General features: G+C 48.6%; 1 protein-coding gene across 8 annotated transcripts in view; it reads right to left on the bottom strand.

Annotated features, from left to right (window-relative positions):
* CTIF (cap binding complex dependent translation initiation factor) overlaps positions 1–23,999 on the bottom strand; it is a 313,526-nt gene that overhangs the window by 208,747 nt on the left and 80,780 nt on the right. For 6 of the 8 annotated variants that reach the window (XM_053571551.1, XM_053571550.1, XM_053571555.1 and 3 more), the window contains 2 exons: positions 20,142–20,189; positions 13,004–13,075 (listed from right to left, as the gene is read on the bottom strand). In XM_053571551.1, coding sequence (XP_053427526.1) covers positions 13,004–13,075; positions 20,142–20,189 — 120 coding nt within the window. The remainder of the gene's footprint in view (positions 1–13,003; positions 13,076–20,141; positions 20,190–23,999) is intronic. The other 2 variants (XM_053571556.1, XM_053571557.1) reach the window with 1 other exon arrangement.

The following is a 23,999-nucleotide window of genomic DNA, read 5'->3' as shown; positions in this document are numbered from 1 at the left end:
CTCAGGGCACACTTCTAGGAAAGAAGGTCACGTGTCTACACCCCTGGAGCTGTGCAGCCCTGCAGGAAAAGACAGGTGGAGGTGACAGCACCACCAAGAAGGAGGCTCCTTGGCTTCTGAGCTGGACACAAGAGGGAGAGCTGTGGGCAAGGCACTGCACCTCGCAGGGTGCCAAGAAGGCACCCGACCACCAGGTGAGAAGCCTAGTCTCTGGAGAATTGGCACATAGCAGCATCTTGGTCACTGGGGACAGCCTGCATGCTGTCACTCTATCTGACATAAGAACTGCAGCGCATAACAAGAATCTGGACGTATCCTCAGAGTCTGTTGCGGTGGATTGCGGCGGGTGTATAATCTTCACACACCAGCTTTATCAGCAGGGGCTGGTGCAGTAGCCTGACATTTGGAAACAGAAACCCATCGCCTTGTATCATGGCAGGAAGAGCCTCAACTGCAGAGCATTCCTCTGTGTACCTTGTTGATGCTGAGGTGCTGGCCCAAGCAGTGCCCAGGGGGCAGGCCTCACTCAGCAGTTACTGACTGAATGAGACCACCAGGAACCCAGTGGCCTCACACTCTCAGCCTGGTGCCTGTTAGCCCTGGGCTGAGAGCAGCTAAGTGACCACTCAGTCGCCAGCCCTGCCACATGGCTCCAGGCCCGAGCAAACCCACCAGCAATAAAAGGGCCTGGATATCCCGCGACCTGTGTTCTGGACACCAACTCTCAAACCTTGCAGCTCCGAACACATGCACAAGCACACACCCTCACACAGCACACACACATATACACACCCCACACCCTACAGATACACCACACACACGTACAACCTACTGTGTCACCTGCTCCACAAGCCTCTGACTAGCCAGAGAAGTTGAAAACAGGAAGGCTGGAGCCTACAGACAGGCCCCCCACAGGCAGGCTGCCCTGATGTCCAGAACTTCTCACCCGAGGCCAGACTCACCTCACTCTCCAACCACCCTCAGCCCTTGTTCACCCCAAGCGCCCACGTGGAGAGGTGACTGTCGGGCTGAGGACAAAGCGCTTGGCTTGTGCCAGGCAACCCCACCTCTCAAGTCCAACCCTACAGCTCCCTGCAGCAGAGGCCTCAATTTCCTCCTCGGAACCCCAGTGATGGAGCTCAGAGGCCACACCAGGATGCAGACGATATGGTGTTATTATTAATATGTTCCTTGAGCTTAGATAGCAAATGAACAAATGTTCTTTCCACGTGCCTCACACCAGTCCTTCCTCCTGGCTCAGGTCGCTTCCTCCCTGCAGCTCGTGCCCTGGGAGCCCCACAGTGAGTGCGCTTACAGCACACACTCCGCACACCTTCCCGACTGCCCCACAGCAGAGCTCCCTGGGGTGCCCTGGAAACACCGATCCACTGGCTCTCAAATGTCAGCGTGCTCAGGGAGGGGGAGTGGGTAGCTTAAATTCAGTGCAGCTGGGATGGTCTGTAGAACTTGCTTTTAGAAACAGTCCTCACATCTAAATAAGACAGGTTTTTGTTTTTGTTTTTAAATTTCAGATTAACATGAGGGTACAGAAGATTAGGTTACAATACTTGTGCTTGCTAGATAGGGTCCCTTTGTAGTACACCCCTCATTCAGGTACGCCGTGAACCCTTTCCTGTGTCCATTAGGTGAGAGCACACCAATCCCCCTCTCTTCACCCCTCTCACCTCCCCCCAACTTGAATTAAACTGAGTTTTTCTCTTGTGTGGACATGTATTTACTCATCTATAGGCTTCATACTAGTATTGAGTACATTGGATACTTGTTTTTCCATTCTTATGATACTTTACTAAAGAGAATGTTCTCCAACACGATCCAGGTTAATACAAAAGATATGAAGTCTCAAGAGAGTTTTAAGGAGGTAAAAAGGTTTTAAAAGACTCCCTCCCCTGAGCAGAGAGAGAAAGAAGGAGGGAGGGGTAGGGAAGGGAAGAGCAGAGAGAGGGAAGGAGGGAGGGGGTGGGGCCTTGGTGTGTGCCACACCTTCTGGGGGACAAGACATGATTGCAAGAGGGACTTTACCTAACAAATGCAATCAGTGTAACCTGGTTTCTTGTACCCTCAATGAATCCCCAACAATAAAAAAATTAAAAAAAAAAAAGGCTCCCACCTCAAATGTTTGGAACATACGAAAGTAAAAGATTATTAAGATGTGAAGAGGTGGTAAATTGTTAAAATGTTAAAGTTTTATTACAGAATTTCCCAGTCCCTTTATTGGTCTTCAGTGGATGTTGACTCTTCAAGTAGATGGAAATATGGCATGAATAAAAATCCATCCCACTCTTCCTTTTGTTCCACAGAGAACTGTGCTAGACTAGGGTTCCTTGTAGCCCACTTTGGGTAACACTCGTCAAGCCCTCTCTATGTTAATTTCTCCCCCAGTTAGTCTGTCATCCCCTTGAAAATAAAAACCTTGGCTTCACACATTTTTGTTATATCTCCCTGCTATTCAGCTGCCTGGACCCCCACCAGCCTTGGGACCCAGGATCACCCATTAACTATGTCTAGTGCAGATTTGGTGGCCAGGCACAGAGAGCTAGCCGTCAAACCCCCAGTGGCTTCTCAAAGAACATTCTCCAGTTTGTAATTCCATTATTGGCCCTGTCCTCTGAGCATAGCCTCCTGCCCAGCCCTGAGATCCTTCAGCCCTTGGCCCCCAGGTTGCTGCAATGCCAAGGTTGTGAGAAGCCTTATCAAAAACAATCATCCTTTTCAGTGGGCTGCTTTGAGCACTCCAAGGTTGCTGAATCCTTCCCAACAGCTCCTTTTCCTTGCAATTAGGGGGCCCCACACCAGGGTGTACCACACTGCTGGCAGAACAGATCGCAGAGGGGTAATGGGCACTATAAACCATGTGGGAAAGCAAGTGGAAATAGGCCTACCCTGCCATGGGCAGGGAGACTGAAGCTATCTCTGGAAGGCCCCGCAGGTGTCCCCAGCTCAGGGGAGGTCAGAGTCCTGGAAGGGCCAAGAGTAAAGATGACAATAGCAGGTACTGATCCAGCACTTCTGGAAGCAGATGGCGTTATCATCACCCCCATTCTACTGATGAGGGGACCAAGGCACAGAGAACTTGCCCTTGTTCATGGAGCTCTTTCCTAGGATGGGAGCACAGATCGTGCAGCCCAGAGTCTATGCTTTGACCCCTGCACCCCGTGTACTTACACCATTCAGTCTGGCAAACTCTGACCCCAGTGAGACAGGAACATGACCCTCTCCTGTAAACATCTGGATTCCCCACTCCTATCTCTTTGCCCATGTTTGGGAAAGCAGGGCTGGTGGAGGGGAATGACGCACAGAGAAGGAAGAGGGAACACGGGTGTGAGGTGGTACATGTGAGGACAGGGTCCCCATGAACCAGGTGACAGCGAGTCACTGTACAGTAGGAAAGCACGCAAGGCCAGGTGCAGAGAAAGCAACAACCCTCTTCTATAATTTTTGCTGTACGTGTGTGTGTGGGGGGTGTACAGTGATAATTCCAGGCTGTGTTTAGAAACTCAGCATAGCCTGGCTGAATGGGATGGGGGTAGGGGAAGCAGAACTCTTCCCCTGACTGGGTGAAGTTCCATCTAGAGAATTCTGGAGCGTGCCAATCTGGATCTCTCCAGCACATCTGCTGTGTCAGGTGACACTGGGGCTAGCCAGTGTGTCTTCAGTAAGTGGGCAGCTGGGCTGACAGTGCCCAGCTCTGGGAACCAGTTCCTGGTCCTCAAAGGGCTTGCAGTCCTGGTCCACACCCTTCTCAGAGCAGGATGTCACCACACAGATTCCACCACCAGGGAAAAGACCAGCCTGACCCTACTATACATTCCCTCACCTCATGGACATGGGGCTCCCAGGGGAGCTAGCGGGGCAGTCATCCTTGGAACAATGGACAGAAGTTCCCCCATCCTCCCTAAGAATGCCCTCCCGCTGCTCCTGACTGGAGTCCCAGTCTGTCTCTGCCCACCTGAGGGTGTGAGCTCAGGGCTGAGCACTGGGTGGACTGTGAGGCCCGAGGCCCTCACCCCTGCCTTCACACTGGGAGTCACAGAGATGGAAAGGACCACTCGAGTTGGCACGCGGTTAGATGCTGACTGATCCCTGCCTGCTCCCCAAGCTGCTGGCCTCAGGGACAGCAGGCCTCCAAGGAAGACTTTCAAATGGCAGCAGACTGGCACTGAGAGTGGGAGAAACACAATTCTAGGCCTGTGGCCTGCTCCCTGGGGCCTTCCTGTGTGTCCCCTCTGTCCATGGGCATTGGGACTAGACGGGTGATTCCCAAGTAAGGGTGGGGAACACGTGAGAGACACCACGAGAGGTTCTGCATGACACCCCTAAGTCATCCCTTGGGCCAAATCTCAGGCTCCCTGTAGGCTGCTTCTGAACTCCACCCAGGCCGAAACCTGGCAGTCTTTCAGGATGACTTGGATTTGCTCAATGAGAGGAGATAAGGGGACAGACAAGTGCAGAGGGTGGTGGTGGGAAGGGCAAGTCCCAAGGAGAAACAGCCCAATCCTGGCAACAGTGTGTGTGTGTGTGTGTGTGTGTGTGTGTGTGTGTGTGTGTGTGTGTGTGTGTTCAGCACCAAGGACAGCATCCCACATCTGGTGGGGGAAGAGGGAGACCAGACCCCAACGGGTCTTTGAAGTGTGAGATAGCAGAGCAGACACCAGCAGAGACAGCTTTCTGGGTCGCACCAGAGCCCTTCCTTTCCCTCTGGGGCATCTGTGTCTATCTGTCCATCCTGCCTCTTCTTCTGCTCCCTTCGTCTGATTTAAGACCAAAAAAGGCCAGGGAGAGGTGGGGCTGGGGGACATCAATTGAAGTCTACGGCCAGGTTTACTTCTTCTAAGCCAACCCTTTCACCCTACTCTTTTGTGCTAATTAGGATTGAGATTCAGTTTTAAATAGGCCATGTTATTTGAACCTGTCCCAGACTGAGCCACCCAGAGGCCATTTCTGGCTCACTGCCTGTCCAACATCTGCTGCAATACTGGGTGACCACTCAGCTGTCCCCTGCAGATAGTTTCCAGCAGAAGGGAAAATCAAGGCTCCCATTCAACACCATCCCACCCTCCCAGGATTCCTCACAACAAGGCCTTTGAATTCCACAGTCCCTAGGAAGCCATCCCTTCCTGCCAGTACCAGACTCAGAACCACAGGAAGACAGGGCAAGAAAGGGGCTGAGAGATGTTTGGGCCCAAGGGGTGACCTAGGAATCCTGCAGACATGTTCTAAGAACCATGAGGTGGAGATGGGGAGAAAGCAGGTGCCATCCCTCCTCAGTACTATTCCTTCCGGTTTCTACATGGAACTTCAAAATAAGATTCTGACAAAACACACACACAAAAAATGCTATAATTTTTTTTTTTTTTTGCAGTTTTTGGCCGGGGCTGGGTTTGAAACCACCACCTCCGGTATATGGGGCCGGCACCCTACTTCTTTGAGCCACAGGCGCCACCCAAAAAATGCTATACTTTTAAAAAATAAACGTTTTTATTTCTAATTATTGTTGATTCACATATAAGAAATGATACAGAGAGACCCCTGTGTACTTTACTTAGTTTCCCTCCAAGGGGAAACATGTGAAAGTGTAGTTCAATGTCTTGTCCAGGACACAGGACACAGGACATATGGTCAAGATACAGGACATTCCCATCACCAAAGGCCCCTCCTCCTACTGCCCTTTTGTAGCCACGCCCACTTCCCTCCTGCCCCCACTCCCTGCCCCTGGCAGCGACTAACCTGTTCCTCATTTTTAATAATTTTGCTATTTCAAGAATGGTGTCTAGATGGAATCATAGAGTTTGCAACTTTCGAGAATTGGCTTTTTTTAATCACTCGGCATAAATTTCCTGGAGATGAGCCCAGCTTGCCTCCTTGTCCCCAGTTCATTCCTTTCCATTGCTGAGTGCCACCGTGTATTTAACCACTTACCCGTTTAAGGACACCTGGGTTGTGTCCGGTTTGGGGCTATTGCAAATGAAGCTGTTAAAAACACTGAGTGTACATTTCTGTGCAAATGTAAGTTTTTGTTTCTCTCTGATAAACACCCAGAAGCGCAACTGCTGGATCATATGGTATTTGCAGGTTTAGTTTTTTTTTAAGAGACTGCCAGACTTTTTTTCCAGAAGGGATATACCATTTCACATCCCCAGTACCACTGTACAAGTGATCTAGTTTCTGTGTTCTCATCAGTATTCAGCACTGTCAATTAAAAAAAATTATTTTAGCCATTCTGGTAGCAGTGCCATGATACCTCATTGTGGTTTTACTTTATATTTCCCCAGTGGTTAGTGTGCTGAGTTTTTGGTATGTGTGCTTATTTGCCACCTGTGTAGCCTCTTTAGTGAAAAGTCTCTTCGTGTATTTTTCTATTTTCTAATTGGATTATTTTTCAATGATGTGTTTGGAGAGTTCATTATGTATTCTAGAAACTAGTCCTTCATCAGATCTTGTTTTGCAAGTATTTTCTCCCTCTTTGTAACTTGACTTTTCATCCTCTTAATATGGGCCATCCCAGAGCAAAGGTTTGATTTTGATGAAGTCCAGTTTAGTACCCACGCATTGATATCTACTGATGGTCTTTTCCATTAAGTTTGAAATCTTTTTAGTTCTTGATACAACAAATGGTTTTCAGTTAAAACCAGGACATTTTCATGCTACCATGTTAACTGGATTTTCGTGATACCCTTCTGGCAGGTGAAAAGCAAGGAGGCCCAGCCTCACTCTTTCCAGGTGGAGGTGGAAATCCAGGTTCCCCATTCGGCCCTCTGATGCCCTGAGGTGTGCTGTTGTTACTGCTGGCGGGGGTGGGGAGTTCAGATCCCCACATGGTTGCCTCCCACACTGCAGGGGAGCTGGCTTCATTGCTACTGAGCTTCTGTGAATGTCAGACTCTCTATTAGGCCTTCTCTGACACCACCCCAGCATGGAGGGAAAGAATACCCCAGTACTGCCAAGTGGGGGTGCAAGTTCTTGCATGGTCTCCAATGAACCGCGGGGTGTGGGTGGGGAGCCTCCTCACCAGCTGGCAGGGCTGGAAGTCACAGCTCCATACTGGCCTTCATGGACACTACCCCAGGGGCAGGAGTGCCTGGTTGCAGCCCAGTGAGGGTAGCATCCAGGATCCCACTCACCTCTTGGCTGGAACAGGTAGGGGTGAGGCCACAGTTTTTCCTGGCATGACTTAGAACAGTTATTGTCTAAAAGTTTTCTATTTTGCTAGGTCTTTTCCTATTGATTTCTTTCTTTTCTATCCTATCTTTGTCTGTCTCTTTCTGGTCCTTTGCCTGGAGAGAGCAGGCTTTTACTGGCCCTTTTGTTTTTTGTCCCTGTGCCCTAGCATTTCTGGCTTACTCTCTTCTCCAGCACCAAGTGTGGGATGTAGGAGGCAATGAGAAAAAAAGCTCATCCCTGTACCATTTATCAGGTCTGGGGGACACTGGCTGGTCTGCCCTCTTCCTTCCGCCTTTCAGAGCCTTCTCGTTAGAGTTGGACTTGGCAAGAGGATATAGAAAAGAACATCTGTCTTACTTCCCTATGAAGAGTCTAGGTTCTCTGAGGTCCACACGGTATATAGCAGACGCCCAGTGAATTGCTACTGATCATGCTCTTTGTGAAAGCTAACTGTCAATATTGTTTAGTCCTGTTCCTCAAAGTGAGCTGGAATCAGAAAGCATGAAGACCAGGGGAGATGGCGTTTTCTGAAAGAGAGACTCGGTGCAGCAGCAGCTACAGCATGCTCAGTTCCAGGGGGCAGAGTAAGAGGAGTTACAGTGCATACTTACAGGGCCAGGTGACCCAGGAAGGGGCAGGACCTGCACACCAGAATGGCATGCCCCATATTCCTTGGCACTGTGGCTTAAGCTCCTATCCTCCCCAACCTAACATCTGTGCAGACAGGAACTGTGCCTATTTCCCTTATCATCCCAGTCACCAGTGCCCAGCACACAGCCTGGACACAGCCCAGGACGCTGCAGCCCACAGTGATGACTGCCTGGCTGGATCCACAGAGAAAGAACAAATAAATAAACAAAGGAATGAACCACAACAAAGGAAATTCCTCATGCAAGAACGAGGATATTTAGTTTTTTAAAAAGACTTGTCATACCAGGCTGCTGGGGGAGACTAACCACAAGCAAAGGAGTAAAATCAAAGCCATCACTTTATGAGTTATGAGAAGGGGGCTTGGGGCTGAATCAGAGAAAGAAGTTTCTATCAAAGGAGCCTGACAACGTCCTGAGAAATGCTCAGTAGCCTGATAGCCACACAAGGGGGTTCCTGTCCTCTATAGGGGGGAACTGGATCAGGTCACCTCTGAGCTCCTTGCCATCTGAGAGCCCATGACATCTTCAGCGTTCACAGAGGGCTCAGTCCTTAAACTCCATCAAAGGTCTGATGTGGTGTAGGAGATGAGGGGACAAAAAGGTCTGGGCCCAGCCTCTGGTGAGTGTCTACTAGAAGTGGGGCGTGTGACAGTTGTTCTACATAGTCCCAAATGGTTCTGGTTTCCTCCATCCCAGGCACTGAATAGGATTGTACTTCTTAGCCTGCTTATGACTGGATGAGGCCATGTGACCCATTCTGGGCAGAAACCCAAGAGTGGAAGTGACGTGTGCAGCATCTAGGCAGGAGCGCTGAGCTGCCAGAGCTCTGACCCTCTGACATGATGACTGGTTTAAAATGACAACTGCTCCATCAAGCCGGGTCTTGGTTGTTTGAAGTTATTGAGATTTGGGGTTGCTTGTTACTGCAACATTACCAAGGTTATCCTGACTGATACAGGGAGGCAGAATTTACCTGTATAGAACACCACAGAAAAATACAAGATACACAATTCAAGGAACATGACAGGGCTCGGTTGGATAGCAGCTCTGACAACTCAGCCCAGCACACAGACCCTGTGCTGGGGCATCCTTACCACTTGAGTAACACCCAACACAACTCTCTACTCTAGCTGTGTTCTCTCCCATCATCCTAACTTCCTAACACTATGTCTAACTTCAAGTCTTTACTAATATTATGTCTTCCTCTTCCTCTTTTTCTCCCTTGCCTTCCATCTAGGCAAACATACTATCCATTCCCAAAGGCACAGAGCAGGTCTCATGTCCAGCACATCTCCTTACCCACAGACACCAATGGAACCACACTCTGGACTGTGGTCAGGATGACATCTCTTTGGGGACTTAATGTGTATGTCACCCTGTTTTATATGAACCAGCCTCTACTCTACAAACAGGCAATGATCCTGAAGACTCTAGCTCACAGCAAGTACAAGGAATATGCACTGGACAGAGAACAGCACCATGAATATACATGTGATATTTCTTACATATCCACAGAAATTTCTTAAAAATCTAGGCAGTTTTTTGGTTCAAAGAACTCAAAATAGACCTTCCATGTGATCCTGTAATTTCATTATTAGACATCTAGTTTTTCTTTTAAAACTAAAGAAAAAAATCATTTTATCATAAGGACATTTGCACTAGATTGTTTATTGAACTTCAATTTACAATCACCAAGATGTAGAAACAATCCAAGGGCCCACCAACCAGGGAATAGCCTAACAACCTGCGGTATGTGTGTACCATAGAATACCATTCAGCCATTAAGAGATAGAGACTTTACATATTTTGTATTTACCTGGATGGATTTGAAACACATTCTTCTTAGAGAAGAATCACAATAATGGAAAAACAAGAATCCAATGTACTCAATACTAACATGAAGCCAGTAGATGAGCTAATTTACTCCCACATAACAGAAAAACTCAATTCAAGTTGGGGGGAGGAGAGGAGCGAGGGGGATGTGGTTGCTCCCACTTAATGGGCACAATGTACAGGGACATGGCACACCTCCTGGGTACAGGACACAACTATAACAGGGACCTTACCTAACAAGTGCAAATATTGTTAACCTAATCGTTTATACCCTCATGATACTTTGAAATTTTTAAAAAATCTAGGCACTTGTACTACCATATGATTTGAACTAATGATTTTTAAAATTGGCACAAAACCAAATCCTATAATTATTAGAGGACAGCAAGATAACTGAAGGAAAACTCCCTCCATCCTTTTCTGGGGCAAGAATTAATCATCATATCTGAGGCTCTCCTCTCTACCTACCTTCTGGGTTGGAGCCAGTGTTGGTGACAATATAACTAGCCTGGAGGCTGGCAAGGGTATCGAGGGTGGAGAACAGTGGAGAAATCAGGAAAATCCACACCTGTTATACTAATTTGGATCCAGTTGGGCATTTCATGCAGACACAGAATGTAAACACTTAAAGAGATTTCTGGAGAGCCCTGGAAAAGTCTGTGTAGGCCAACACTTCACTCGGCAGAAAAGGTGCTTGGAATCAGTGTCACTCCTGGGTCAACATCCAGTTCTCCTGGCCTTTGAGACAGGCTCTTTCACTCTCTCCTGATGCTTCAGTTTGCTAAAGGACAACCTGATGGAGCAGGGGAGTGTCCTACACTTAGTGGTCTAGGGAATGTGGGATCATGGGTACTCAGCCAAGATTCATGCCATCATTTCTGACACACCCCCTTCTTTCCCAGGGCTTCACGAGAACATGTCTGATAAGGAAGTGAGCTCATCAAGATCCCAGCAAAGATTTCATTACCTTGCTCAACAGCCAACACTGTGAGCCAACAAGTCCTTGTTGGGAAGTCCTTCTCAAGATCTATTTAGAGGCTCTGCTGCTGTTGTGCACATTAATTTCCTTTCCTTGGCATGTCTGTGCAGATGGAAAAGAGCTGCTCGCTCTTGACCCCTTTCACATGCCTTTGGCTTCTTTCCTGAATTGTAAAGCCCGTGCCAGAGCCTTGAGCAGTTTTCTAAACATGTAGCTGGTGTAGTTTCATTTCAGGTGCATTCCACTCAAACATGGCCACACCTTTTCCCTGTTATAGGGATAAGCTGGATGCCTACCCAAATGATGAGGTAATGGGAAGGTCACTTGGAAAGAGGATGCTGGGAAGCCAAGTAATCCCAGCTGCGGCAGCTGCTCGGGCATCCATAGCCAGCTTTTCTGTTCTAGACTCTCCAGGCTGCTTTGCTCCTACCTCATGGGACTTAGCCTATCCTAAGTTGACCCCACTTTGTGCCTCTAAAAGAGTTCAGGAAAGGTAAGGATATTTTTTGTTTTTGCATTAGTTAAAATAACACACAGGGGGTGGCGCCTGTGGCTCAAAGGAGTAGGGCGCCAGCCCCATATGGTGGAGGTGGCGGGTTCAAACACAGCCCCGGCCAAAAACTGCAAAAAACCCCAAAAATTGCCTCAAAATAACACACAGGATAAGGACAGAAGCCTGCTTTGGAGGAGTAAATAATCCCGTGCATGATCAATCCAAATGGTACCTATACCTGGGCCCTAGTTCAGGGCATGGTCTGTGACCTGCTACCCAGAGCTTCCTGGGCAGAACGCAGAACCTCAGAGCATCCTCATCACAGCCTCTGCTTTTCTGGGCATGTGCAGCCAAGTTAGGGCTGTCAAGGGAGTTCCAGAGCAGCCGGCCACCCCACCTTGATTTAGCCTCGGTTTCTCCTAGAAACTAATTCTCCCCTGCATGTGAACATGGGTTAGAAGACAGAGCCCCTCCTTCTTCCTGACGGCCCCAGAAAGCTCATCAAAGTGGTGTGGCCAGAGGGAAGGGGCTTCCTAGGGGCTGCTTGTGGGGACCAGGGCCTGGGCCAACTCAGTATAGCCTCAGGTATCACTACCAATATCTACTGTGTACAAGGTCGAGCGTGGTTAGGGATGCTGAGCCAGCTCCAGCTCCCACCTTAGAGCTGCCCACCTGGCTGAGGGCATAGGCAGATGTACACAGAACAGCTTATCAATAACATGGGGGTGTCTGCCAGGGTGAGATGGTGTGATGAGGCGACCAGCTGTGCTCCTGGGCTGGTGGTGTCCCCAAGAGCTGGATCTGTGCTATTCCTTCTGGTGGGTCAGGCTGAAGGGTCAGGCTGAAAGCCAAAAGGGCTTTCCTTTTGGCTTTATCACTCACAGGATGCTGGCCACCTTTGATCCCTCCACTACGGGCATCAGGAGATGGCTGCTTCACGAGGGGGAATCACGAGACCCGAGGTAGTACCCCCACTGGTGGGACCGTGGACGTGGGCATGGCCACCATGAGGCTACACCCCAGAGCAGAGCAGTGAAAGGGAAGGAGCCTGGCCCCACACTGCCGAGCTGCCAGTGACATCTAGACTATTGGCAAGATAAAAGAAACTTATCTTGATTATGGCACCCTATTATTTGTACATAATTAATTCAGTCTCTGATGTTTAAAAGGCCTTTCATCATGGTTTTCTCAGCCTCAAATTGTGTGGGCTCTGATAGGCAGGGGTGAAGTATCATCAAGAACAGCTGGACCACCAGAGGGCAGGGGGCTTAGAGGCCTGGGGTCACCAGGATGGCTCTCAGAGAGCAGCTGCCTCCCTTCCCTCCTGGCCACAAAAGCTACCTAACAGTCCTCAGGATCCCACAGGCAAGCAGCAGAGAAGTCCTAGGACGGTTGGTCATCCAGGGGGAATAGAGAGGTCTCTGATTCTACCTGCGCTCAACAAATTGCTCCTCCCAGGCCCTCTGCAGACCTGAAGCAGAGGTGATCTCCAAAGGGCCCACCAGCAGGAAAATGCTACACGTTCCATTGTTTGTGGGGTCCATCAGTGTCAATGCATGAACCTCCAATTTAGTCACCTGCCTGCCATACTATATCCACTGTGAGGATGTAACATGAAGTGGACATTCAGGTTGTTTGCAGATGTTTGCTATTATATATAATGCTGCTACTGAAAAGCAACCTTACATAGTGACCAGTTCAGGTCAGGGGCACTTCACTGCAGCCAGGGAATTCAGGGTGGGCTTTCCAAAGGGGCCGGAGCACCCTTCTCTCTCCCACCTTCCTGTACTCCCTACCATGGGCCAGCCCAAGATCCCAGACAGACAAGACACAGGACTCCCCAGACAGCGTGCAGAGCTGGCTCCCTACCTGCTGTGGCGGGGCTCGCCCTCGGGAGAAGGAACAGCTGTCGTCTGGAGGCTCATTGCAGTCCGCTGTCCACTGCAGGACACAAAGGAGGGGTCAGCGATGACACAACAATCAGCCTCATCCTCACTCTGCCCTGGCCCCCAGGTGTGGGCCTGCCCTTCCACAGTAGCACCAGAATAAAATCCCACTCAGCCATTTGCAACAGCAAATCCTTCCCTACCTCCAGGTCCAAGGTGGCATCTTCAAACTGTACACTGAGATGAACCTTTGGTGTATGCTTAAGGGAGGCAAACTAATTTCCCTTCACATAAGTCCACCAAAGTGATGCAGACCCGGCTTCATGACACCAGATTATTCTGAGTTTAGGACAACCATCGCCACGCTTAACCACCTGACCTGGCTTCAGCCACAGAAGCCCTCTACAATGTCAAAGGTATGGCTGGAGCTGGAGGTGAGACAAAAGACAATGGACCCAGCATCAGGGAAGAGTTCAGTCTGGCCATCTGGCTTAAGCCTAGTCCCATTACTCACAGCCCCTCAGAGCTCAGAGGGTGGTGTGCCCCAAATGTGGTCTCACCTGTGTGTGAGTCCGCAGTCTGCTACATAGGTCCCTGTGCCCCACCCTCTACCCTCTGTGAGGCCAGGGCCTGGTGATCAGCATTTTGATGAGCTCCCCAAGTGACACCCTGGAAGTCTGGGAGCCACTAAAATCCATGAGATCTCTCAGGCTTCATTTAATCACCTATAAAATAGGGGCGGCCAGGCTGGGTGACTTTGCAGCACTGACCTAAAGGACCTTTGAGCACTGCATAGGTATGAAGCAGTCAGTAGTCAGGCGCTTTCAGCATCGTGTTAAACATCAGCCAGCCCCAGCAGCGCTGCTGAGCCCCGACCTTCCCTCCACTTGGCGGGAGGCACAAGCACCAAGGGGAAGCCTCATCTCTGCACATTTGATGCACCTGGTGTCCTGGTCAAACTGTGAGTGTGGGTGACTCCAGGCCACGGCAGTCCTGGTTTTCTAAATCCTTGGCTGGACACACCCTGCTAGCAGCTGGATAAGGGCATTGACCTTTTCCCCGGAAAGACAAATCATTAAGATGCCGGGAACACAGGCTGGGGGCAAGGGCGCTTTAGAGCAGGACTGCCCAACTGAAATGAGCTGAGAGACACGGGCATAATGAGCCACAGGCATAATGTTAAATTTTCTGGTAGCCAGATTCTAAAAAAAAAAAACAGGTAGAATTATATTAAATGATATGTTTTATTTAATCCAATATATCAAAATATCACTCCAACAGGTAATCAATATAAGAATTTATTGATGAGATATTTTATATTCTTCTACCTGTACTAAGTTTTTGAAATCCACATAGAACATATCTTAGCTTGGATGGGCTACATTTTAAGTGCTCGAGAGCCACATGTGGTTTGTGGCTACCATATCGGACGGTGCAGCCCTAGAGAAAAGGCAAAGTCGTCAGACCCACTTCTGCCTACCGCTGCTCTACACTGCAGAGGGGCTGACCCCTGCGGACTGAGATTCTCAGGGTCCTGCACACAGAGAAAAGCATAGGGGGCTTTTCTCCCCTCTATGCCCCAGATGGTACTGCCAGCAGACCCCAGCTCTCTCTCATGGCTCCGGCCCTCCCCAGACAGGCTTTTGTGTCTGATCCTGTCCCTAGAGCTCTGCCAACTCTTCCTGTGTGGCTCATCAAGTTAAGAGATGGTCATAGCGACCTGAGGCGGCTAATCTCTGGCTGTGTGGCTTCTCAGCTCTGGCTGAACAATTCCCTGGATTGAATTTCCTGTTTCAAAAATTACATCTCAAAGTTTCTCCCTCAAGGTATTTATTAATTACAGAAAGGGAAAGAGAAAAAAATGAGAAACCCATTAGACACCATGTCAGCCACGTGATAAGGTGACCAGTAACAACACACATCCACACAGACTCCCCGGTGGGGTGCGCTGCGCTGAGGGGTGCAGAGCACTCCCGGGGGGTTCTTGCCAAAACTCACAACATGGTAGTGAGACAACCTCGGGCCACCCAGACTGAGGAGCTTTCTGCAAAACCAGTGATCTTAACTCTTCAAAAGTATCAAGGTTGAAAAAGGAAAGACAAGACCAAGATTGGCGGGGAAGGAGGGTAATTAAATGCAAATGTGCATCGTGGAACAGAAAAAGGACAGTAGAGGAACAACCGGTGAAATCTGAATGAAGTTTCTAGTTAAGAGCAGTGTGCCAAAGTCAATTTCCTACTTCTGATAACTGTACTGTGGTTACGTAAGATGTCATTTCCTAAAAGTGACAAGTATATGGGAACACCCTGTACTATTTTTGCACCTTGACTATAAATCTAAAATAATTCCAAAACAAAAAGTGCTATATGTGCATACATACACGTACACGCACTTGTAAGTATGTGTGTGTGTATCTATGGATGGGTATATATACGTAATGTTTCAAGTACTGTGAAAACGATCCCTCTGCTTTCCACACTGGAGCAGCTTCTCCCTCCCCAGGTGGAGCCAGATGACAGAATGGGGTCGGGGCCACCAAGGCACCTGGTAGCCTCCCCTCCCCCCACTCCTCATCCCATCCTAGGGTAGCTTCTCAGAAAAAAGGCTTCTCCCTTTCCAGGCATCCCAAACGCTTCAACCCCAGCTGTGCACCACCAATGTGACATCCATACCGTGGTGACTTACGGGTGGGCACACCTCCTCCTGGGTCAGCATGGTCCCTGGGACAGTGCAGTTGGTAGCTGAGCTGGCTCCTCCTGGCAAGCGGACACAGAGGTTTCACATGTGTCCCTCTGTATGCAACAGCACCCCCCTTAGTGAGCTTTTCAGAGCAGTTCCAAGTTTCAAGGACACTACCTGCGTTGTCCAAGGTCATCCCTAACTTTACTTCGGCCAACAAATGCCATTTCCTGAATGTCTTCTGTGGGGCACCCGTAACAAAGAGCCCTCACAGGAGAGGAAAGACACGTCAAACCACAGCTGTGCAAGGAGAGGTGGAGATGAGGAAGGGCGTGCTCTCAGAAGGGGTGTGGGGGAAGGAAGGCAGGCACCCCAGGATTCTCAGAAGAGCAAGTCCATGTGTGTCAACAGGTACAAGGGAACACCAGCCAGCTGGGAGGCAGACGGTGGCTGTCAAGCTAAAGAAGTCAGGGTCATCATCTCGGCAGACAGGGGACAAAGGCTCTTGTTACCTTCTAGGGAAGGCTGAGGTAGGGAAAGCAGATTGGAAGAGGAGGCCCCATGTTTAGGCTCATTAGCAGAGCAGTGGTGGTAGAGATGAAAAAGAAGAAACAGATCCAGGAGCAGGGACAGAATCAGCGGGCAAAGAGAGTGATGTGCACACAGAAAAGCGATTATGACGATGAAGTCCACAGAAAGCCAGTCTGAGACCCACGAGGCTGGATGTGGGCACAGCCCCACACAGGAGAGGGATGGAGAGAACAGAGGGAGTTAGTGTGAATCATCACAGTGACCTCAGCAAGCTCTACTCACGGAGCTTGTGGGGCTGCCCTCAGACCCTGGGCCACACGGAGGCCCCAGGGGCACCCGCTCCAGGGCTGCTACCTGAGCCACCTCCATCAGTGACATGTGCCTCCTCCCTGGTCTTCTGTGAGTTCTCCCGCCCAATTCCAAATTTCTTCCCCATCTCTTCTAGGATTCTGCTCTCAGCAACACCATCTCCCGCCAATACTCTGCCTTCTCTGAGCCACCACCTAGAAAATCTCTAGAACCTGTCCCGACTTGGATGACATGAGGAAGAACAGAGAAGGTTCCCTCCCACCTCTCCCGACACTCTCCTCAGCCCTGGCTGGGCCTGGAAATCCCTTGCGTAGAACAACATTTCTCCTTGAAGGCCAACAGGCTTACAGCTTTGAGCCTCCTCATCCTCTGAGTCCTCTTGGCGTGAAAGTGGTGTCTTACTTGAAAAGGTCATCCAAGAGAAAGAGGCAGGAAAACGGGGAAGTTGTCACATGTAGTATATGTGAGCAGTGAACATGGGATTCACAAGAGTTGTCTTAGGGCCTACACCACAGCTGTGATAACTTACGTCTGAATTGAAAAATCTGGGACAAATATGACACGGGGTCAAAATTTAATAAACATGAGAGTACAGTTGTTTGTTCCACACTCAAACGTTTATTCTATTATTCATTGCTCTTATCAGCACACGGTGAGCATTTCACCATAAAAAAACAATTAAAGTAAGCTATCAGCCATTTGCATGGCAGGATGGGTAGGTTTTACGGGCAGACTTTGGGGAGGATGAGAGAGACCACGAGGCCCTGAGCATTGGAGCTGGAGGATGAGAAGGGAAAAGCACAGAGCAGGTGTGGTGCATGTCCTAACCCTAAAGGTCTCACCCTACTTTTCAATGGTGTCTAAAACTCCCCCGAGGGACTGTCCCCACCAGATGTCAAAGTGTATCATAAGGCAAGAGCCAAGGCAAGGCGTTGAATCAGTTCAGGGATAGAAAAGGAGCTCAACTGATAAAACTGTAGCCATGAGCAAATGTACAAATGAGAACTTAGTGTATGATAAAGGTAGTGTTTTTAATTGCAGGAAAGGAGAAATTCATGGATAAATATATAGTATTGAGACGATCAACTAGACATTGAAGAAAAAATTACCATAGATGTAGAAAACTTTCCTTTAAATCGAGGTACTCCTCCTGGCTTCCTAAGCAATCTCACTTCCCCCACTCGGCAAACGTGGAGGCTGAGGAGGCGCATGATTAAGTAATTTACTCAGGGATATAGAGCCCAAAAGTGGCAGGGTGAGCAAGAGGCGCCCATTCAAAGAGCCAGGAAAAATGACAGATAGAAAATGCAGTGAGTCTAAGAAAATGCCAGGAAGGCTATGTTCACCAGTGTGATGAAAATATGTCAAATGGTCTATAAAACCAGTGTATGGTGCCCCATGATTACATTAATGTACACAGCTATGATTTAATTAAAAAAAAAAAGAAACATTTTCAGTACATTTCGATAATAAGAGCATCTTCTTCAAAGAATTATGTGGGTGTAAGGAGTTAAACATGTGAGAAACACTCCAGTCTCCTTTGATAGTTTCTCCTCAATTCCCCAGTGTCTTAACTTAGAGCTCAATCTTTACCCTCTCCTCACTTCTTGGGCTCAGAACACCATCATACTGATTATTTACAAATGTAAATATTCAGTTCATTTCCCTCCTCCAGACATAAACTTTGCACACTGAAGGGCTAGACCAGTGTCTCCATTAAGATGCCTAACACTGCCTTAAACCTTTCACGTCCAAAACTGAACACTTGACCTTTGCTCCCCAAAGCTGCTCTTCCAGGATCTTCATATCTTATTTCTAGAAAGTCTAATCTTTCTATTTGCTCAGGCTAAACGCCTTAGGGTCAAGCATGGTGTCAGCGCCTTCAGAGTATGCCTAGACTATGATGGCATCTCACCACCTCCACAGTGACCACACTGTCCGAGTCCCCATCGCCTCTCCCTGGACCGAGGAGCCAGCTGTCCGGTCTCCCGCTTTCTCGCTTGCCCACTCGCCCTCATCTCTCCATTCCCCACATGGCAGTAGGAGTAATCCCATTCAGCCAGTCCTCTTCTTCCTCTGTCTCCTTGAGTCTGACCTTGGCCCACTCACCTCCTGCCTCACTTGGGCACACATCACCTCCTAATATCAGGTTTCCTTCTCTGCCTGTTGTCTGCCTCTGCCTCCCCAACCCCCGGAAAACGAGGCCTTAAAAGGACAGAGATCATAGCTGTCCTGTTCATAGCTTTGCCCCTGGAGCCTATGACAGAGCCTGAATTAATAAAGGTTATCCCGAATTATATTATATTTAACTACTTAGCCAGTATTACCTGGCAGAAAAAGAATAGATTTAAACAACTACATTTTATGCTAAAAACCACCACTAAACAATGTCTGGAGATCATGCTAAATAAACAAGATAAAACTTACATGTAGGCTAAAAGTACAACTTTATAAAAGGGCTATAAAGAAGAAAAATCCACAAAAATTACATTCACTGACATAAAATGAGGGTGGGTTTTCTTCTATTTTCCAATTATTTGTTTTCCTAATTGCTGCTTTAATAAAATAAAATTTTAACCTATTAAAAATAACTGGTAATCAAATTTAAGATGTTCAATCTCACTAGAAATCAAGAGGATGGGAATTAAAATGACAAGATGTCTCAATACACTGGTGGCACTGAGTATACCAGGACAGCCACCATTTGGAGAGCAATCTGGTAATGGCTATTAATATTAATTCTACTGCTCAGCATCTACCTACAAAAACACATTTATTTGTGCAGAAGGAGGTCTGTTACACAGAATGCACTCAAGTGTCATGTATTTCCAGGGGAAAATTTAGAAGTCACCTGAATAGCCATTCAGTGAATGGTTAAATAAATGCATACCGTGGACAACTGTGCAGCCATTGAAAAGAATATGGTAGATGTACAAACACAGAAAGAATCCCTAGGGCATGTGGCTAGGTGAAAAAATCAAGTTATTGAACAAGATATGCACTGGCTATGATCGTGATTTTTGAAATAATATCTTTCTGAGTCTCATATACGTCAGTAAATGCATGAAAAGTGGTGAGCAAGTAATTCACCAACTGGCTGGGAGGTAGGCGTTAGACAGTGAGTAGAATGAAGTGGTAACTCAGGAAGATTTTATTGATAGTATTTGAATTCTTGTGCACCAGGAAAATCAATGCACAAAGTACTCATATAATTAAAAATAGACATTTTTAGACCAGGTGCAGTGGCTCACGTCCATAAACCTAGCACTCCAGGAGGCTGAGGTAGGTGGGTTGCCTGAGCTCAGGAGTTTGAGACCAACCCTAACCCTAACCCTCTCACAAGAGTGAGACCCCCATCTCTACTAAAAACAGAAAAACTACCCAGGCATTGTGACAAGTGCCTGTAGTCCCAGCTACTCCGGAGGCTGAGACAAGAGGATCACTTAAACCCAAGAGTTGAGGTTGCTGTGAGCTATGACACCATGGTACTCTATCCAAGGCACAGAGTGAGGCTAGATAGGTAGATAGATAGTTTTAAATAAGGGGCAATATATAACAAATCCCCCATGCTCAACCACCCTGCAGTCCTCCTGTGAACTCACTTCTTCTGTTAAGCCCTTCATGGGTGGTCCACCATTGAGCGCTTCCTCCTATGAGCAAAGATAGGGAGGTAAATGGATTTAAGGGCAGGAAGAAATGAAGAAATGGGATTTAAAAAGGGATGAAGGAATGGTGAAGAGGGAAGGCAGAATGAAGGAGAAATATGAAGGGAAAGAGAAGGAAAAATATGTTAGAAAAAGATATCAAGTCAATGTGAACACTCCCAGCCCAATCCTACACATCTCCACCACTGCTTCCCTCTTTCAAACATCACTTTGCTTAGGACACAGGCCCATGGGAGTTAAAAAAGAAAAATCATTTTGCATTTTAGATAAAACCTAGGACTTCCAACTGCATGACAGCACCAGAAAGGACTACTGGAGTTATTTTCATGCTCCCTGGCTCTTAATTTGTCCTGTTAACAAGAATTTCTTGGAAACCATGCCTTTATTAAATGTACCTGCTCTTCCCAGTGGCCCTACATTCTATCCTTCCAATAGATTGCAGCAGGAGGCAGCTGGCCATAAAGGTGGGGAAGAGAGACAGCCTTGCCCCAACTGTGGCTGTCAACCTCAGTGGGACATCAGAGTACCACAAGGGCTTGTGCAAACGTCCGTGCCCAGGCCCCTCCCCATTCAACTGGATCTCTGGAGTTGGGGCCAGTACAACAATATTTTTCAATGCTCCCTAAGTGAGTCTATGTTCAGCTGGCGTTGCAAACACTGCCTTAAAGCTTTCTGATGATCCATCAGATTATCTACTAAAATCAGAAGTGACAAAGTTTTCCCTGCATATAACATCCTCATCTCATCCCCAAAAGGTTTGTGGTCAATGAAATTTGGGGTCCTAATGCTATTTCCATAGGAAGAAAATGTATATTAACCACCCAACACCCTATCAGTCCCAGCCTGTACCCAGGAAGAAACTAGAGGTAGGTGGGTTAGGGGTGTGGTTCCAAGTCCCAGTACAGTCACCACTGAACAATGTGGTTTGAGCATTTTCCATTTCCGTGCCTCAGTTTCCCTCCTTCAGAATAGAACTATAATCCCTCCTCCCCCTAAGGACAGACCAAGAATTTTGTGTATGTGACTCTGGAGACTTTGAATCCACTGGAGAGTAGGTGCTCCTAAAATATAGGGAAGAAATGTAATTTTAAACATGGTATCCAGAAAGTGTTGGGGAAGGTAAAACACATGCTCTCTAGGTACTCATCTAAGGGAAAGGAAGAGCAAGTATCTGTCTATCTATCTATCCATCCACCCCCACCCCCCCAGCTTTTCTTTCCAGTTGTTACTGAGGGAGGCCTGGGGGAGGGGCACAACTGTTACAGCATCATGAGATATTTTCTTCTTGAGTGTCAAGTATCACATCTCAGATCCTAAAAAAATGACCCCACCAATGAAGAGCAGCAACATTCCTCTCCACTCCCCCAAGTTTTCTTAAGGTTTTCAAAATTCTTAACAATTTTCCTCTCCCAGCAGAATCAAAACATCACCACAGACAGGCAGATAGGCACATTCTCTGAGTGTTTGGGTTTTTTTTTTTTTTTAGCTCCCATTTAAAACAGTCATCAGATTAAATAAAAACAAGCAAGAGTGCTTTAGCAGAAATATTTCCCATAAAGCTGGGTTTTTTTTGAAGAAGTATCATGTTTACACGTCTGGCCCTGGCCTTGCTTAGAGCTGGCCACAGCTGTCTCCTCTGGCGTTTGTACCCCAGGTGCATTTGTGGATGTGGGAGGAGGGAAGGCAGTGAGTGGCTTGGTAGAAGGATTGAAATGCCCCCCCTTTCCAGAGGCATGCAGGCGGGTCCCAGAATCTTGCCAGGTGTTTGCATTCTCCAAGGGAAGTCCAAAGCATGAGGAAAGTTTAAAGAATGCATCCAAATGTCACAGGAGGTGGTGTTCTCCACATTCCACCTCACAACAGACATCAGTTTAGAAGCCCCTCCTCGGTTGGCTGCCTGCCATCCAGATGTGGGCATCCAAGTGTGAGTCAGGCCCAGCTGATCCCAGCAGCAGGAGCCAGAAATGCAGGGCCCAGACTGAGGGCTCTCACCTTCCAAGAGCTCACGGTCAGTCATCCCAGGGAGACCAGAGGCATGCGGAGGGCCCCTCTTTCCCAAACTGTCTCCCAGATGTCTGCTCCGGGCACAGGCATTCTACCATCAGCAAAGCATCCTCTGGGGTGAAGTTTCATGCTTTCCTTGGCCTCTCCTCTTATAAAAGCATACTGCAGCTGTAGGAACTTTCAAGGGTGCCCCACCAGAGGCCCCAGGTTCCACCCAGCAGGGGAAACAGGCAGCACACGCCCTAGAACACCAGGCCAGCCCACACGTCTGTCCACCCAGCCTATTCCTGGGAAAGTCAGCTCTAGGATGAGAGTTGGGTCACCCAGTCCCCCACCACCCCACCACCCCCAGCCAACCCAAAGAGGCTAATTTCCCTTAGAATTTTTTAATCTATCCTGATCATGTTATTCCAATCCACTCCAGGTCATGATATGTTAGCTGTACAATAAGGATAGTTTTTCAACAATAAACTATGAAAATAAAGAACCCTCTTGCCACCTTCCTTACAGTCAGTTGCAGACCACCAAGCTACCACCCTGACCTCATTTTCTGCACTCCTGGAGGACTTTTCTCCTACATCATAGCCACCCTCTCCAACACCCCTTTCTGCTATCTTGGTGATTTCAGCACTCATGACCAGCTCTCCTCCTGGTCTCCTCCTGCCCCTCTGCATACCCAGCCCTTCCTGGCCACCTTACTCTTGCATACCCTGTCTTCTAGCTCAGGGTTCCACCAGTTCCTGGGCTCACGAAGCCCTCCAGTCCAGGAGCCCTGCAGCCTCAGCAGCCAGCTCCTGCCCCATGCCCAACCCCTCCTTGCTTGGCTTGGCCTCCAGGGGATACCACCATCGTCACTCCCTCATCTTCCCCCCTCCTCACCCCACGGTGCCCTCCTCCCTGGAGAGACCTCGGTCCTGGTTGACGTCATCTCCATAGCTCTGCACTTGCTTCTTCACAGCAGAAAGTCGCTGGAGAAAAGTTGGGGATGTCACTTTCAATGCAAGGCTGCATACTTGTATTCCCCTCCTGTCCCTGTGGATGGCCCCTGGGTGGCGTGGAGAGGCCAAGGGTCCAGCAACCCTCCCTGTGCCCCACCACTCCAAACAACGCACAGACCCTTTGCTCCTGAGTTGACCTCACTTGCCAAACAAGACTACGTGTCTCTGCTCTTCACAGCAGAGCTCCCCAGAGTGGTCAGTCACGCTACACTCCTTGTCTCCCATCCATCTCCTTTGCTCTCCTGGAGCCAACCCCAGCCAGCCTTTTGTCCCCCATCATGGTCCCTACTGCTCGGTGAGCCATCTCAGCCCCTCCTACATGGCCTGGCAGCAGAGCCCCAGCAGTCACCCCTGTGACTTTCTCAAACTGCCCCCACTACACCCCTGGCTCCTCCTTGCATCCTTCTTTCTAACATGAGGCCACCTCAAGCCTTAGACCTCGTACCTCCCATCCACAGGGTCCCACTCCCCTGTGTCTGTAGCTCTCTCCCCCTCGCCCTCTGTCCGGACACCCTGGCCCCCTTCCTGAGCCCAGACTTCTCTTTCGGCCTGGCCCTATGCACAGCTGCTCTCTCAGCCCAGTGCTCCTGCCCAGACACCTGCACGGCTCTTCCCGGCCCCTTCTTCCTTGCCTTCTTCCTTGACCACTCTACTTAAAACTGCAAGTCCTACTGGCTCCTTCCCACCCGACTCCCTTCCATTTTCTTGCTTCATTTTTCTCCATCGTGATGATCACCCACCACTAAAATGTAAGTCCCAGGAGGCAGAGCTTTTTGTCAGTTTTGCTCACGCC

This window comes from Nycticebus coucang, chromosome 19 (genome assembly GCF_027406575.1).
Source record: "Nycticebus coucang isolate mNycCou1 chromosome 19, mNycCou1.pri, whole genome shotgun sequence".
NCBI classification, from domain to species: Eukaryota; Metazoa; Chordata; class Mammalia; order Primates; family Lorisidae; genus Nycticebus; species Nycticebus coucang.
The sequence above is the reverse complement of the archived record's forward strand: the minus strand, read 5'-3'. Positions and strand labels throughout refer to the sequence as shown.